The sequence below is a fragment of the Cyprinodon tularosa genome, unplaced genomic scaffold (genome assembly GCF_016077235.1).
Source record: "Cyprinodon tularosa strain WSP-4 unplaced genomic scaffold, ASM1607723v1 ctg228, whole genome shotgun sequence".
NCBI lineage: Eukaryota > Metazoa > Chordata > Actinopteri > Cyprinodontiformes > Cyprinodontidae > Cyprinodon > Cyprinodon tularosa.
The window spans coordinates 374,523-391,580 of NW_024038851.1; the positions used below are offsets into that span (position 1 = coordinate 374,523).

Consider the following 17,058-nt stretch of genomic DNA (forward strand, 5'->3'; position numbering starts at 1 on the left):
AAAAGACCCCTCATGGAGAAAGAAGCAATTACTCCATAGTCAACGTAAAAAGACAGATTAAAGTTTACAAGACGTTAGAATCACAGCATAATTTTCTGTATCACACTTAAAATCCTGGGGGGAAAAAAATTCAAAAAACTGTCACAGAAGTGTGAAGAGTGTTGCAGCAACACAAAAATAATGTGATGACAAACACAATAAACTTAATAGTGCAGGGAGTACAGCCTGTTTATGATAGAAATGTTACATAATCAGCTGTCTTATTTTCCATGTTATTTCCTAATGTAGAAAGAAAAGGGTTGCAGAGTGATTTAAAGGACAAAGCCATGTTAGATCACCAGGTTGACTGAAAAATTTCATAATACACTGAACAAAAGTATAAAAAAGCAGCACTTTCTTATTGCTCCCATTTTTGTAAGCTGAAGGTAAACACTTTTTCTATGGTCCCAATGCTAAGGTTTGATGTAGTACTGTAAGAGCTATGATTATTTCTCTGATGTTGCTGAAATAAGTAGCTTAAATTTACTAACTTTAAATAAATCTCTTTATATTTAAAATAAACCACATCTTAAAAGTAAATGGATTTTTATAATTATTTTTCAAATGTTTTAAGCAAATTTCCAAGTGATTATATGTTTTTTTAAATGTAAAACACTTTGTTTCAAACTATAAAAATCCAATTTGTTTTACCATTTCTTCCACTTCTCATTAGCTGAACCCAAAGATCTAAGTATTTTTTTATTTTATTTTTTGGATACAAAATGCTTATTTCTGTCAAATCTTCAGAACTTTGCCTAAATCTATGTAAATGAGCCTAAAATTTTCTTGGGTTGCTCCCCATTTTAACATAGTTGTCATTGTTCTTTGCAGGATCCTGCTGGTATATTACACATTTCTCTATTGCTTTGTGACACTGGCAGCTTTTTGACCTTTGTTTCAAAAATCTATTTCTCCTGCAATTCCCAAATACCTTCTGTCCTGTTTCATTATTAAAGTATTAAAGTCTATTTTTCACACTTGGGCTTTCACAAACTAAAACTGTTGTAAAATATAAAAACAATTTAAATATAATGAAGATGTGCATTGACTGGCAGTGATTCCATGAAAACCCATAGAACGTGTCCATGGGCATAAACATCCCAAATAGGATCAACAATCGTCTGCGTTACACATTCAGATCAAAATTCTAACTTATTTATGACTTGGTCTTTAAAAAAAATTCAGACATGGATATTGAATAAAAAATATTTAGCAAAATCCAAAGTTGAATTTAATCACCTAAGATGTCTTCTATGTCCTTCCCTTCCTCCAGTCTGTTTGGGGAACACAAAACTAAGCAGAGTAAAGGTCAACCAATCACTTTAGGTTATCTCCTAAATAAACAGCCGCTGCGTCTTGTCTGCCACACATCAGCTAACACTGTAGGTGTGTGTGGCTCTGTTCACTGCTGAAAAGCTTTTAAAGCTGGAGGAAGGCTTTTGAAGCCACACGCAGGCACAAGTCTGCTTCCAATTAACCCACAAGCTGAATAGAAATGTGTGTGGTAGGAGGTTACAAACCACCAGTTCCTTCTACTCACAGCTAAGGATGTTTTACATGGCTGTATCTTTGCTTGGATTCCGGCGGGTATCTCTTTAATGTCCTCATGGAGATCATCTGGACCAATTTTAACTGATTGTGAATTTACCATTTGATTCTTACAATTTAAGGCCTTATTTTTATTTGACTTAATTTTAGATTAGCTTAAATTCATGAGGTTAAAAAAATTGTATTAGAAGTCAAATAAAAACAGTAACTGCAATAGAACAAGTCTTAACAGACAATAACATTAAAAGAAAACAAGAGATTGGAACATTGTAAAGAGGTTGGGGTTAACCTAACAGATAACCACAGGTAAAGTACCATTCATGCTACATGCAGAGGCTGTAATTACATTACTTGAATGGTAAAAATGAAAATATGTAAATGGCTGGAGGACTACAAACACCTTACAGTAAACTAGCCATCCACACAGGGTGCAGATTTTACTATTATCAGGACTGACAGAAGTTGGTCTCCATACAATCTGCACCAACAAGCCCTTTCACAGCAGGCGAGATGTGTGAATGTGTTTTCCTAAAGGAAACAACTAAAACAGACAGAGGAGGGACTCGAACCAGCAACCTACCATTTAAAGGACAAACAACAACTCTCTGATAACTAAAATAATAATGTTTGAACATGACTGTACACAGTGTGGCACATACACAGATAGACCCCATGAGGTGTGGAAACACTTACCTCTTTGTCCTAAATGAAAACTATGCCCTTACTGTAAAGACCAATTTTATTTCTTATGCATCAATATTTAAAATGAACATTACCCTCTGTAACAACAATTTCATCTAGATCTGTTTGGATATTTTATGAGCATTTCTAATTAGTTTGATCACTGAAAACCATCACCAGCAGTATATTAAATGGAAAATAACTTGAGGATTTGTGAGAATTTAGCACCTTTTCATAAAAAACTCAATGTATTACAGATAAAATTCGTATTCTGAACTCCTTAAATGTGTAAAATCACAGCCTTGTCAAGACAGAAAATTATTCTAATTATTTAAATGTGAAACTCAGAAATAAACTGATGATGAAAAACATTTTGAATGAGAATATCAAGAAGAAATAGAAAATAGAAACAAACAGCACAAAGGTAACCTTTAATCAGAGCATAAAACATTTCAACAGTTGTGGAATGATTTTGTTACTGTAGGTAATCCACATTGCAAACTAATATTTGAAGAAGGCTGATAATTATTTTAAATACTGTTAAACTAGTATAAAGCAGAAATATTCCTTTGCTGTTTTCTGTCTGTTCTTATTTACCCCATTAAATTAAAACAAAGGGGGATTAAAGGCAAAGTGCAAAGGGCAGGTAATCTAAGAAATTGATGGGCCAGCAAATTCAATCAAATGTCAAACAGAACAAAACTCATTGAAATAATAGAAAAAAACAGAGCTCAATCTCACTCTACAGGCCTTAGTTAGGTTAAATGTCAATGTTTAATATGTAATGAGTGTAAACAACCTCAAGCATTCTCTTTTGCACAACTAACTGCAGAATTGAACGCTGTACACAATGGTATTATCTGCATATTGATAAAGCTTGGCTAATGCATTTTTAGCACCATTCTACGTGTAAGGGGGAAATAGTATTTTGTGTTTGTAGGAGTTAAATGACTAAATAAGTAGTGTTATGATGTTCTTATTCTTTAATTATGTAAACATGTTTTTTCATACACCAATTCTGCATTTTTGACTCCTAAAGAAATATCAGAAAAATAGTAAAATGTACCAAATAACTTTCATTTGATCTTAATTCTTAAATAGCTTAAAAGCACCCCCCAAAAATATGTAAAGCTAACATGAAAACACATTAATTATACACAGCTTTAAAGTTATTATGATGAAAACTATTAAGGCTTAATTTTGTCACTTGATGCATGACGTTTCTGCAGACTCAGTGGTTTGATCCTGAGGCAATTGTGTTCAATGAAAAACGCCCTTTAACTCTTTCCCTACAACAAACCCAAATAGACTGAACAGCTGAAACACCTTAGTATGAGAAATTGGATAGAATGTTTGATATAGAACATCTGCTTTTTTTTAAAGATTTTTAATTTTTGTTATTTGAAACTGCACTAATAGAAAAGCCTCATCAAGTGGTAGAATTAAATGTGTCACTGACTGAGTGTGTTTGTGTGTGTATGTCATTAGTAGCCATTAGCAGAGGAGAATCTAGTAAATGTACCTTTTGTCTGGCCTAAAGCTTTGCTAAAAGCAGTTGAAAATCCCTCCACTGAGACTGTGTGTGGGGGTGTAGCATGACACGGCTGCTCTGTTGACCCACACCTCACCAGATAACCATCAGAGTAACAGAAAGCAAATACCATAGAAAGGATTAAGTTAAACTCAGTGTCTGGTTGAATATTTTGGTCTTATTGAATTTCAGCTAAAATCAGATAAAGATTTCTGCACTGAAATCTAAAGAGGTCTGTAAATCAAAAAGTGGTTTAGAAATTCAGCATTTTCCTCCCAGCTAAGAGAAAATCAGGACCAAATGCAGTAAAATGTTATTTTAGGTTTAAAAAAAAACTGTGTAGCTCATTTCTGTTTTCCTCCGAGTTCTTTTGTGATACAGCATATAAGCGATTGTTGCAGTTTTTTTGAATTTCAGACTTCTCCCTATCAAAGTGCAAGCCTGCTATAAAATAAAGGTTGTTTTCTGTTTGGAATTCTAATTAACTGACTGCATAGATGACATTTTGAAGTATGATTACTTGCTTAAAAACATCTTAAAACAAATTTTTTTCTACTCATCCTAGCAAATAAAGCTAAGTGTTCTCCCAGCGCATTAAGATGCACTTGCACACGCAAAGAATGTTGCAGCGTTTCTGACGCTCAAAATGTAATTGGGCTGAACAATGCATTAGTGAGAAAAAATACAGTCTAATAAGTATAATAGGCAACTGAGTAAATTTGCACCACGAATCACTCCTCAGCAGCAGCAAATTTCAGTTCAATCTCAGTGCAAGCAAATCAGTGCCATTTCCTCTAAATACTCGTCAAAAAATCGTTTTGTTCAAGATTTGTTTGTGTGAAAAGTATATAGTGTCTTCACTTAGCTCAAGCTCACTTTAGCTCTTAGGTTATGGTAATTCTAACCTAATGGCTTTAGCTATTATATTTAGTGGACTTTAGCAGCAAGCTTACAGTAACAGATGCTGTGGTATGAGTGAACAAAAAAAGGTCCTACTAGCTTGTTAGATTAGATGTGTGTTAACATCTGCTCAATAGTATCCCGTAAATTAGCATGTCAATATTCCAATAGCGTCTTATATTCCCACTGTTGTTCCAAGCTAAGCCGTTTTAAGGCAGTTTTAACATGGGTAGGTTGCCAATTCGATTGACGTTGGTCAACATGAGTCAGTTCCGACTGCTACTAAAAGCGGATTGTTCCCAGGTTTAAACTGGGTTTCGGGCAGTGGGAAAGGGGTATATGGAGCAGAGTGGAGCAAAGTAGAGAGTGGGAAACATCAAGCCAGCCCAAACAAGAAACACACAGCCAGGATTCATTACAGGCTATAAGCATGTAATCAGACAAAGAAAAAAATCCTGATGGATCCCTTCACAGAGATATCTTAATTTGTGCTGTTACATGTGTCTAAGAAAGATTAATATATTGGATTGATTTTCATTTGAAAAAAGAATAACTTTACCAAAATGTGTCTAATCATTACATAAAGGACACCCATAGCATCTTCTAATTGGTTAAATTCAAATGTGAATGTGTAATGCTGCACACCTGTTAACACTCAGAGACCAAGCTTGCAAAAACTAATATGCACTCCTTACTCTGTTCTTCCCCTCCTTCTGTTTTTCATGTTTTCACCAACTTGCTTTCTCCCCATTTTTACATTCAACCAAAGCAAGCTTCCTGTCTCAGGAAAAGGTTGATGATGGAGGTCAGAGACAGGATGTCCAGCAGAGAAGATTAGACATCAGCAGAATAAGTTGTATACTATACAGATGCAACCCAGCCAACAACACAAAACAGGAAGTCCATCCGTTGTTTGTCCATTTTTATACCTGTTAGTCGGAACTCTGCAAATACTGCTGTGTTGGACTCGGCTAATAATTTTATAATTTGTATGAAATAAAATAATCACATTTCCTTATTAACATTCCTGCCCCATATTTGTTAGTTTATGCTTACATTTATTCTTGCCAGTTAGTGTGTCTTGAATTTCTATTCTTAAACAGGTTGACATGCAGAAGAGTTACCAAGTTGTTGTCTTTTTTGTTTTTTTGGCAGCAAATGATTGTCCCTTGATGTGTGGTGGCCTTTGTCCATTTCTAGATTTTTAGTGGTGGAAGTAGACTTGTATTGTTAGGGAGGCCGGAGTGGGGCAAGGCTTTCCTGAGGGCATCCTCTAAATATGGAAATGAGTTTATCTCTCAGTAATTTTAAATTAGAGGTTATACACTTCAATATATTGTTTTCTTTCTAAGGACACACAGCTGACTGGCCCCGCAGGATCTGTTAGACTGAAGTGAGCATGTAGCTGCAGAAGTTATTTACTTACATTGTGTCATTTTCATCAATGGTGATTACACATTGAATAGTAAGGAGGATAAACCTCCCCTGTAAATTTTGTAAACATATTGGTAAAATATGCAATGTCAAACTTTATAAAATATAGTAATTAAACTGCATTAAATATGCACTAAAATGTACCTGATGACATGTATATGATTCACATTAATCAGCTGTTTATTCAGCAGTGAGAAAGTAGAGTGGATAATACTCCAAAATACAGCTACAGTGAAGCTAAACTTCTTAAGCCGGGCGGACACTGTGCGATTTTTTTCAATCACGTACACTTAAGTCTATGGAACAGGGGCGGGTCATGAAGCTGGCTGCTAAATGTTGATTGGCGAACATACTTTTGACTGACTGCGGCCAGACAGTGAGGAGGTTTCCCTCATGAGTCAAGAGGGAAAAGTGATCATTCAGGCAGAACAGTCAACTTGTGCTGAACTCTAGCTGTCGTTTCTGGAGTTTATTATTTCAGAATGCTTCACAACAGCTATTTTCACCCGATGTTGTGATGTGTTCTATGTGTTTCAACAATTGTTCATGCAATATATGACATTGGGATTTAATTAATACCACTGAGGCTCCCATGTTTCAGAAAGCAGCATATTGCACAAATTGTAATTTCAACATAAATTAACTAAACGTAAAAACTGAAATATTCAAAAAAAAAAAAAACTCATGATTTTCTATAAAAAGTTGTTTGTTTTTTGCTTTGATGAGGTAGTTTTTCAGTCATATCGAAATTTTTAACATTTTACAAAACTGCAACGGAAGCGCTTTCTCCACATCACACGAGTTATGTTATCAGCAGCTGGCCCTTACTGAGTTGTAAAAAGAGGTAGACTGCATGTAGTTGGAGGATGATTGAGCCCACTAGAGCCTGAAATATGTATCATGGGTCCATCGGTGGATCTGTCCAGGAAAGCAGCAATTAAGCAGAAGAACTCTGAGCCACTTTTTTCGTTAAAGATGATCAAAGAGAGCACAAACGGTTAGTTACAGTAAAAGCAGAGTCCATATATTCTTAAATCTTAAGAAGAATATATGCTGGAGGAGATGTCTGGGGAGAGGGAAGTCTGGGGGTCTCTGCTGAGACTGCTTCCCCCATAACCCGTTCACATACATCTGTTATTAATTAAAACTTCAAACTAAAATCAAAGAAACAAACATTGGAAGAAGCAGCAAGGATCTATTTGCTGGGTTTATAATCAAATCTCAACATGGAAGCACATCAGTTGGCATTTAGGGGCGCCAGTAAAAACCTTTCTTCTACTTAATGTTCAATTGGTCCTTTTAGTTCTTAAGGAATGTAAGCTTAGATTGTATAAAGAGCTTAAACTGTTTGCACATACAAACTTAACATTGAACCTAATTAAACAAGAGGAGCTAAATAGAAAAAGAAAAGAGTTGAAAAGAAACTATGCTAATTTTCTTTGACAGTGGTGCATGGCACAGGAGGTTTTATTTTAGTTACATTGGGCCTCGTGCAAAAACATTTCCATATTCTTATTATAAGATTCTTTTACTGCGGGTGCTTTGGGTCACTGTTCTGCTATGTGATAACATGCCTCCCAATTAATGTGGAAGGATTTGTCCATAAATCAGAAGACAAAAGGTTTCTAAATTTCATCAGGGGAAAAAAGAGACTAGCTAAGTCAATCATCTGACCTACTGAGACATACTTTTTACCTCCTAAAGAGGAGACTGAGGGGGAAAAAGCAAGAACTGAAAGAAGCTGCAGTTAAAGCCTGAAATTGCATCATAAATTAAGAATGTACAATTTTTGTGACGTTCACGTGTTGCAGGCTAGAGGATTTCAAACAAGGCTAACACCAACACATTTAATTTGATTTACTTTAAGATTATTTGTTGCTTTACATTTGCTGTGGTGCAAATACAAACAGTGATATATCGAAAGTTGCTGTGCTGTTCAGATACTTATGAAGAGGACTGAATGACTAGAAAAACTGAAGGAAGAATCTTCCTGTGACAGTCAGGTCTTCCTCTACAAGCTGACATATCAAAGATAGTTTTCCAAACTAGTTATACTTCAACAATTGTCATCTTTGATCGACTTGAACCTAAGACAACATATGTTTCATATCATGATGAAATAATATCATTGAAAATAATGTAATTAGTTTATTTCAGGTTAATTAATTTAATGTTTGGTGACCTGGAGGAACCAGGAGTGTCAGTAATTGGATATGTGTTGATTCTAATGTGATTAAAGCTTAAACGGCACACTGTAAAAAATGAGGTATTGTCTTGAAACAAGGCTCTGCTTGTAGACTTCATAATAACACATTTTGCAATATCCTTTGTGATAACTCAGTGGTCCAGCGTTGCACCTCTACTGTTCCTTCTGTTCATGTTACCTAAGATGTATTTCACCTACTGGCATGGTGAAGGCATTACCCTCTATACTGATAACACAGCTGAAACAGAATTTAATGAATTACTGTATCTAGAACAAAAAATGTTAAATGATGCAGCTTTATATGGACCAGACTGAAGTAACGTCATTTTGCTTTGATGTATTTGGTGAAGTCTGAACTTTAAACTTAGAGTGAACTTTCAGAAAACCCACTATCCTGATAACTATGCTGAGAAGATTTAAAAATGTACCTTTGTAATTTTTTTCCTTTATGATTACGATGTATTCTTGTGCTGTGAATATCTTTCCTTTTATTAACTTGGATTCATTTATGCATTGTTTTACGAAGATAAAAAGGTTATATCACTTGGTTTCAATTGCTCCTGCTTGTAGAAACTTTCATTTTTGTCCCTTTTTAAAATGTTTTCTTATTTTTTTAATAAAATTCTATGCCATGAAACTTTATGCTACTTTTAATATTCCTAAACTGAAACTGCACATAGAGCTTTAGGTATTTTTTTGGATGAAGGTTCCAATGAGACATTCCACTTATTACTGAAGGTCTGAATCTGGCTAAAAAGGGAACAGAATGCGGACTAATTTAATTTACGTATAAGTCACTTTAATGTGGTAATTAAAGGGGCATTCCTTAGTTCAGAACGTTTTTGTTCTGCAGTGAATTCATTCTTTTGAAATTCATTTTGCAAGATGATTAAAATACTTCAAACATGATTAAAAACAAGGTTAAAACAGAAATGGAAGTACATTTTATTTGAAGTGGAAAAACTTTGTGATAAATAAATTTCAACTTATCAGCAAGTTGGGACATTTTCCAACAAGACTTAAGGAGAACAGATTGCAAACATTTGAAAGAAGGCAGTTCCTTGGTATTTTTCTATGGCTGTGTGTTGCAGGCATCTGCAGACCACTTGTTTCTGAGACAGGAAGCGCACTGAAATGACTGCAACCACAGCAATTTAACTAGAGATGGTGATAATGTGGCCTTAAAAGCCTTAACTTAAAAGCACAACCACAGCATGTGCATAGCAGATAAACTAAACATTACCAGTAACTGCTGTCTGTTTATTGAAGTTAAATTAATTTGAATTCTATGATAGAAAGATTATTAAATGCTTGCCTGCTATTACAGCAATGTCTAGTAATCAAATGCACAGCTGCCACAGGTTGAATGAAGGCCAGATGAATCAAATCATCATCCTTGAACCTAAAGAAACTAACATCCTGTCAGCCCAAACACTCGTCTGCTTCTCTTGTGCACTTCCTCACTTTCCTCCTTTTGTTTTCTACATTCTTTGTTGCAAAGCACAAACATTCAGTCTTGCTGCGGCCTAGTCTGTTTTTGCCTTATCAGTATTACACACCAAGGAAATCAAAGCTCGGACGATAAACTGAGCTTTTTGGTCATCCTTTGCAGACATAAGGTCTACATTGTTGAACAAATGTGTATTTTCTTTAATCCTCTGTTAAGATGAAATACTGCCATCTTGTGGTTAAAAATGTAGTGACAATTATGGAAAAAGGATCTTTTTTGTGCTCTTCTTTCAAAAAGGATTGGTTATCTACCATAGACTACGTGCATGTATTATATTAACATCATTTTCATAATCGTTTTCATTGTCGTTTTGCCTAATGAATCTTCCACAAACAGGAATATAACACATTAAAATTATTATTTGTGTTATTTTACTAAAATCTGTCAAACTTCTGGTTTGAGAGTTTACTTTTTTAGTGTTGCAATGATTTGCCTTAACATCAAAGGGGAAATGTTAAAAAAAAAAAAAAAGGCGCATATGACAACAGATTTAAGTATTTTTTTTTCTTAAGTCCTGATAATAAATGACCATTTCTTTTTCCTGAGATGATGCGACCTTCTAGAAAGCCAACAATGCCCCTAGGCCAACAATGACCCTTTCAGAGGCATAGACCAGTATCGGCTATTGCAGGCTAGCAAAGATCTCAACGACTTCCCACTCCTAGGGGCCGACCCGTTTTTCCGATACAATTTGTATGTTTTCTAAGCGAAAAAAAGGCTTTGTTTTGGGCTACTCCATAAAGCTTAGAACTCAGCGCTAATTCTGACATTTTGAATTGATAAAGCTTCCTGGATGGGAAGCGAAACGTCTTAAAACTTGGAAACAAAGTGGATGGTTGTTTAACTTTTTTGGAACCTTCCAGAAGAAAAAGGACACAGAACTTCATATTAAGCATTGGGATTTCTGTGTACAACAACTAAGGTAGAAGTTATTATACTACTAATTATAACCAATTAGGAAAATAAAGCCCACAACCAATTTTAATACACCAGTTTTGTTTTGTTCATCGAGTAAAAATAAAACACTAAATAATATTGTATCAAAACAGGTCCTGCTTAAGAAAAATGTAGATACATCTGTTCACTTTATTTATTAGAAAAGGCTTGTGATCCCAAATAGAAAAAACAACATATTTGTACTAAATTTAGATTTAGAAAAAATATCTTCTGACAAAAGACAAAATCAAAAGTAGAAGAAAACTCTCACGAGAAAAAGCATGTTTTTTTCCCTCCAATTTCCAATTTCTTTCCATTTATAAAACCATAAAACATAAACATACGATCCGCATATTGAAAGATTTTCAGCAGAATATTCAACCATTTCATTACTTTTTTTTTTTAAGTCAGTTTTCTGGGGCTGCTTTTTAGTAGACAAAAGAAAAGAAAACAGTCAGCATGTATAAAGAGATTCCAGTGTTAAAACTCATGAACATGTTAAAATGAAAAGCATTATTAGTACCTGATCTACCTTTCCGTGTCTGATTCTCCTGGTGTGGAGAAACTGAGGTGCTGAAATGTGAATCAAACATAGATCAAACGTTGAAAACACTATAAAACTGAAGTTGTTCTGGGATGCATCCTCAGTCGGAGTGAATGGACAGGGACAGTTTTAGGCAAGCCAGCCCTTTTCCCCCACCACCCAGGTTGCCCTGGACCCTGTAGTTCCCGTTGGTGAGCCAGTAAGGCAGGTCCATGTAGGGCAGGTAGAACTCGGACTGAGGCAGCGAGTACGAGCCCTGTGGGAGAAAGAGAATATAGGGAGAATCAGACAGGACTCTACCTGCTTCTTTTGAGCAAGTAGAATAAAATGGTCATTTCCAGTGTTCTCAATCTTCCTAACTTCTTTAAGCCTCTTAAACATGATGGATATCATCCCCCAGACTAAATCTTGAAGACAATGAACCTTTCTCATCATACTAGCACTTAGATTTGTTCCCAGTTTACTTATGTTACTCCACCTGCTTTTAATCACTGATAAGAGCTTGGCTAAGATATAGGAGCTCCCTGACCACATTTCTGAAATTGTAATGTTACAATATTTGAGTCACTTTATCATTTTGTCCTCGTGCTTCAACATGATGGGGACTGATCCAGATACTTTTATCCTTCAGCTGCTGCTACCTCCCCCTCTGGTGGACACAACCCTACTTTGCAAGCAGCGCCGTCCCTGATCGCCATGGCAATGTTGAAGAGGCTTATCAGCCATAAGATCCAGAGACCTAAGGTACTCAGTTTTAAAGCCCCACGAACCAATGAATGACCTCGACACACATTTGATTCAGTATTAAAAATGACTTTGTCTGGATTACTATGTACACTACCTTGGGGTGGGTAATATTACTAATATCTGTTTTAATTTGTTTCAGAAATGGTATCTTCCATAACAATAATAATAATAATATAAAAAGTGATGATGAAATAATTTAATAATAATAATAGCAACTGCCTGAGGTATTTATTTGTGTGATAAATAGCCCCTCTAATGAATATTTAAAAATTATTGAACCCTTTTGGACCTATGAAGGCTCTTTTTGCATAATTGTTAGTGATCTTATGAGATGAGCCGAGGCTTTGAGGCGTCTGCTGAGTAGTAGAGGGGGCGTTTTCGCGAGGTGGGTATTGAGGCTTGCTTAATTGGGGGGAGGAGCCAAAATAGATGACGTTCGAAGCCTCACTACCCTGCCATGTCAAGTGAGCGCTTCGGGAAGTGGTTCAGCTCGCCCTGAACTTCGGCAAGAATTTAAACAGCCTCAGTATTCAGTCAAGATGTGGGAGAGGTGGATAGAGTTTGGATATATTCTAACAATAGGTTGGTTGGAGAAACAACCAATATGGTTGGATAAAACTATTTTGGTTACATTAAACAATGTAATGATCAAAATCTGAGCGGGCCACTGGTTACAGGTGTAACATCAGTATTAAGTAGTATTGCCTTCAGATGAGCTATCAGCTCCCCAGTGGTGTCAGCTGTAAGACACTGATTTCCATTCCTCAGGTTGTTGGTTCAAAACCCAACTTAGATGTTTGAAAGTTGCGATAAAACACCAGTATTTTTGGCTAATGTGACTAATTTGTATTGGTTTGCCCTTGTACAAATTTAGATTGGTTAAAAGCACTACCAAATTAGACGGGTTGGTTTAACCAAAACATTGTTTGAACACATAATTTCAACCTGATTAGAACAAATAACTGTGGAAAAACTATAATTTTTGAATAAAAATGACTAACACCTTTCATTTTGTTTATCGTTGCCCAATCTGCACAAACAGTTTCACTCTCTGCTTAAGCTTATTTCACTAAAACGGCTTAAATGATTTTACCCTTCTTAAACATTTTACACTTAAAAAACTTACAAAATATTTGATTATACAAACGAATCATTAACAATTTCATAGGAACTGAAATGGGAACAAGAAAAACAATTCTAAAAAAAAAAAAATCACAGATTATTTTACTAACTGCAGTTCTGCACTCCACCAGTAGGTGGTGACATGCTCACATGAAGCTTTATGAACTGTGGGGATCGTTGAAGCAAATGGTTCAATGCCTTACGAGGCTTCATCTCACCATCACTAGTAATTGTACCTCAAATTATAAATATTTGTTAATAAAGCTTTTTCATTACAAAATAAAAGTGGGAAACGTGCTTCATTTGCTTCTGCAACTGTTGTTAAATTGTAAAACTAGGACATTGCCTCTTCCTCCATGTTGATTTTTCACAACTTTACTCACTCAGTCACCCTCTTACAGCATAGATTGGGCCCAGAAAATCCAGGCATATATAGATATTTTGTTGAAGCTGTTACTACGACCAGTGTGAGCCGTGAGCACTAGTGAACCACGCCAGAAACTCCAGCGTTAACTCCACCAGTGCCCAGCAAGCAGACCCAGAGCAGGTCCATCTCAGCGGCGTTAACGTTCAGTGGAACACCGGGGTGAGTGTGCATCCAAGGCACCATCCCATATTTGGTGACCGCACTCCCACATTCAACGATGGCAATCAAAACCAAAAGACAGGAAAAAAGGGCAGTTTAACTGAGGTGTTGGTGAGGGAAGTGGAAAGTCAGATAAATATTTGGTGGCTGTAGTGAGCCAACAGGAAGTATTATCAATGACACTTTAAGAGTCTGATGTGTGATGTGATCTTATCAACAAGGACATTTATGCAGCAATGCACTTATTTAAGTGTAAAGGGCAGTTGCACAAAAAAAAAAACACTGTGCCTTTGGCTTGACAGCTTCTCTTGCTGATAGGCACGGCTTAAATAAAAAAAACTTTGGAGCTAATATTTATTAGCTTACCAGCTATTGAGTTTTAGCAGTACAGTTGTTTAAAAGTAAGAAAAGAAAAATGGATCAATGACCATAATTTCTTCCGCTGACCTTCTTCTTTATAGTTAAAAATACTTCAGCCTGTCTACTGATTTTAGTTTATTTTTTATAAACTCTACATTAATGACACTTAGATACATAATTTCGTACCTTTAAAATTATGCTAGTACCCAAACCATGTTGTGTCTATTGGTAAAAAAAAAATGACTCACAGCTTTGAAGGGACAGCGGCAGGGTAGGCCGTAGGTGTGCAGTGGTTCAGGACAGTCCTGTCCCGGTGGAATCAGCTGGTTCAGGAGGTCGCAGGCGTCCTTATAGTGACAACTGCCCAGCTCCTCCAGGCAGGGGACCTTCACCCAGAAACCTGCAACCTCCTTCTCCAAAGTCACATTCAGCTGCAGGGGAATCAGAGGTGAGAGTGAGCTCTGGAAAGACTGAATTTCATTTGTGTATTTTCAAGAAATTCTGCACAGATACAGAAAAGCACCAAACACAACAGGACTGTAAAAACTACACACAGAAATATTCAGGCTGAGTGAAACCATAAAGATATTTTGCCAAGACTTCCATTTTAACTCATTTTTATATCCAGGCGGGTTCAAACATTTATACACCAGACTCCGCTGCTTTCTTCACTTCCTCCCCTGCTGCTGGAGATTTAAAAACTTTTTGCAAGTGGGCCAGTCATAAACATTAATTAAAAATAAACAATGGTGCCAAACTGAAGCTGGGACCACTGGGTCCTAACGAGAGCTGAAACCAGTCAGAACCCGTATCCAGCTATTCTCCCAACTGTGTTGATCACTGCAGAAAATATGCTGAGAAGTTAACAGAAACACAAGAAACTTAAAATCTGCTACAAAATGCATTTCACTAGAGTAGATCATTGTCCAAATGGTAGAAAATCCAATTTTTGATTGGATGTTTGCAGCTCATTGTGTCTCACATGATGGTTGGGCAGCAGGTCCAGCAAGGTCTGCAGCAACCAACAAAAAAACTGCTGGCTGCAGACAAACAGCTGAGCAGCTGAGTAAGAGTCTAAGGGTTTCTCACAGACTACCTATCACACGTAGTCAATGATAAACAGATAAACATGGTTTTGTGGTTTATTAAGAAAACAGTGGTAGAAAGTGCTGCTGGTAAAGAGGTTTTGTTTTTACACAGCATCTCACTTCCGTTTATTGCCGCTTCTAAATAGATATAATATCATCTATTGTTTTGTTATTGAGAGATTGAGGGTCCATGTCTAATCTGATTAGAGGGTAAACAGAAGAAGTAGATAACAAAATACCTCTTGTGTTAGCGGTGAGTGTTTTCATTGATAGTTTGTTGTGGGTCAGCTGGTTTTTATGATGCAACCAAAACAAACTGTGTAAAGTCAATGAGAACAGACATGGTGTGTCCCTATAGCAAGCATCTTATTACATCTGAAAGATTTTCAGCAGATTGTTGAGGTTTGTGTTGCAGGACTTACAGAGAGAGGGGCGATGAGTTCAACCAAAGTGGATCCAGATGCCGCAGCTGTCAGTGACCCTGGGATCTTGATGGGATCTGGAGATAGGGTCAGGGTCTTTAGTACTGCCGGAGCTTCAGGACTTCCGCAGTTCTTCCAGTCAAAACCCAAAACCTGCACAGGTTTAACACCGTAGGGATGGATGATTAACAGCCGTTTCTTCAACCTGAAATTCCCTTATTAAAACCCGCTTCAACTTTCATTCAACTTCCTGCTTTAAGAGCAGTTTATTCATTAAGTCATTCATTTTCTGTGTGGAAATTTGCACCAGGAAAGAGACTAATATCAAAGGTCAAACAACACGAAAAGTTGCTTCTGGTCTATTATTAAAGAAACATTGTTTCTGTAATAACATTTAAAAGAAACATTGGTTCTTTGCATCAACTTTGTAGAGAAACTGAAACTGGTAAAACAAAAAAAATCTGCAGAGAATTACTTAGGGTCCCATCACATTTCATTTCATCACACTTCCCATCACATTTCTCCTATAAATAAGAACGCCAATTGCATAATTAAGTGTTATTATTATTATTATTATTACTATTATTATCAGTAGTAGATTTTTTCAGAAAAAATTCTTAAGAGTTCTCAGTTTAAGCAACTTTATGTACATATATATATATATATTTATTATTATAATTTTTTTTTTTTAAGGATAATCTGGAAGGCATAGTAACTATTTCAACAAAGGTTTAAACATGGTTCCTAGAAATGCTGAATTTATATAATTGATTATTTAATCATCAAACAGGCTTTAGTGTTCTAGTGTTTCTTTCTAGTCTTCTAGCTAAAATACACCATGTTTAACACTGGTAATAACTTCCTGTTCAAGCAACGCGTTAGATACATATTTATAAACATGTAGTGAACGGTTGGACTTTAAAGGGAGACATAGTTAACAAACATTTACTAAAACAAACCTTTGCGTGTCTGACTCTCCTCAGGCTGAAGGAGCCGCCGTTTGCCTGAAATATCAATGCGGCCAGAACCGTCGTCAGGGCCGCAGTCCAAAGCTGAGAGCCCGCCATGCCGTTCACCGTCTGGGCGACACTCCGAGCCGTTAAACCGAGCTGCACCGCGGGCAGAAAGGTCTGAGGAACGCGGTCCTTGAAGCAGCGCTTCCGTGTTTAGCGCTGCAGTTACCGAAGGAGACTATTGGTCGTCACGTGACTGTGGGTCACGTGACGACCAATAGTCTCCGGCTATTTCAACCTTTCACTGAGGAATTTGCTGTATGTTTCAGAAATGATACATGCAGTATCGGGGTCCTCGGTGGATACAAACAATAATTTATTTTTATTAAGGTATATACATGCAAACATCTGAAGCCAAAGGTGTTCTTTCTTTCTTTCTTTCTTTCTTTCT

At 36.4% G+C, this 17,058-nt stretch overlaps 1 protein-coding gene across 1 annotated transcript; it reads right to left on the minus strand.

Annotated features, from left to right (window-relative positions):
• Window positions 1-10,921: 10,921 nt before the first annotated feature.
• On the minus strand, window positions 10,922-16,847 carry gm2a (GM2 ganglioside activator). Its single transcript, XM_038286588.1, has 4 exons — window positions 16,614-16,847; window positions 15,655-15,807; window positions 14,393-14,575; window positions 10,922-11,585 (listed from the first exon to the last, which is right to left on the minus strand). The coding sequence occupies exons 1-4, from the start codon at window positions 16,719-16,721 to the stop codon at window positions 11,430-11,432; spliced, it is 600 nt and encodes a 199-aa protein (XP_038142516.1). The 5' UTR covers window positions 16,722-16,847; the 3' UTR covers window positions 10,922-11,429.
• Window positions 16,848-17,058: the final 211 nt, after the last annotated feature.

Excerpts from the sequence above, each read along its gene's own strand:
- gm2a (XM_038286588.1), bottom strand. The coding sequence starts at position 16,721 with ATGGCGGGCTCTCAGCTTTGGACTGCGGCCCTGACGACGGTTCTGGCC. Across the intron at positions 15,808-16,613 it reads GGAGAGTCAGACACGCAAAG|GTTTTGGGTTTTGACTGGAA; the intron begins GTTTGTTTTAGT and ends AAACCTGTGCAG. Across the intron at positions 14,576-15,654 it reads AACTCATCGCCCCTCTCTCT|CTGAATGTGACTTTGGAGAA; the intron begins GTAAGTCCTGCA and ends ATTCCCCTGCAG.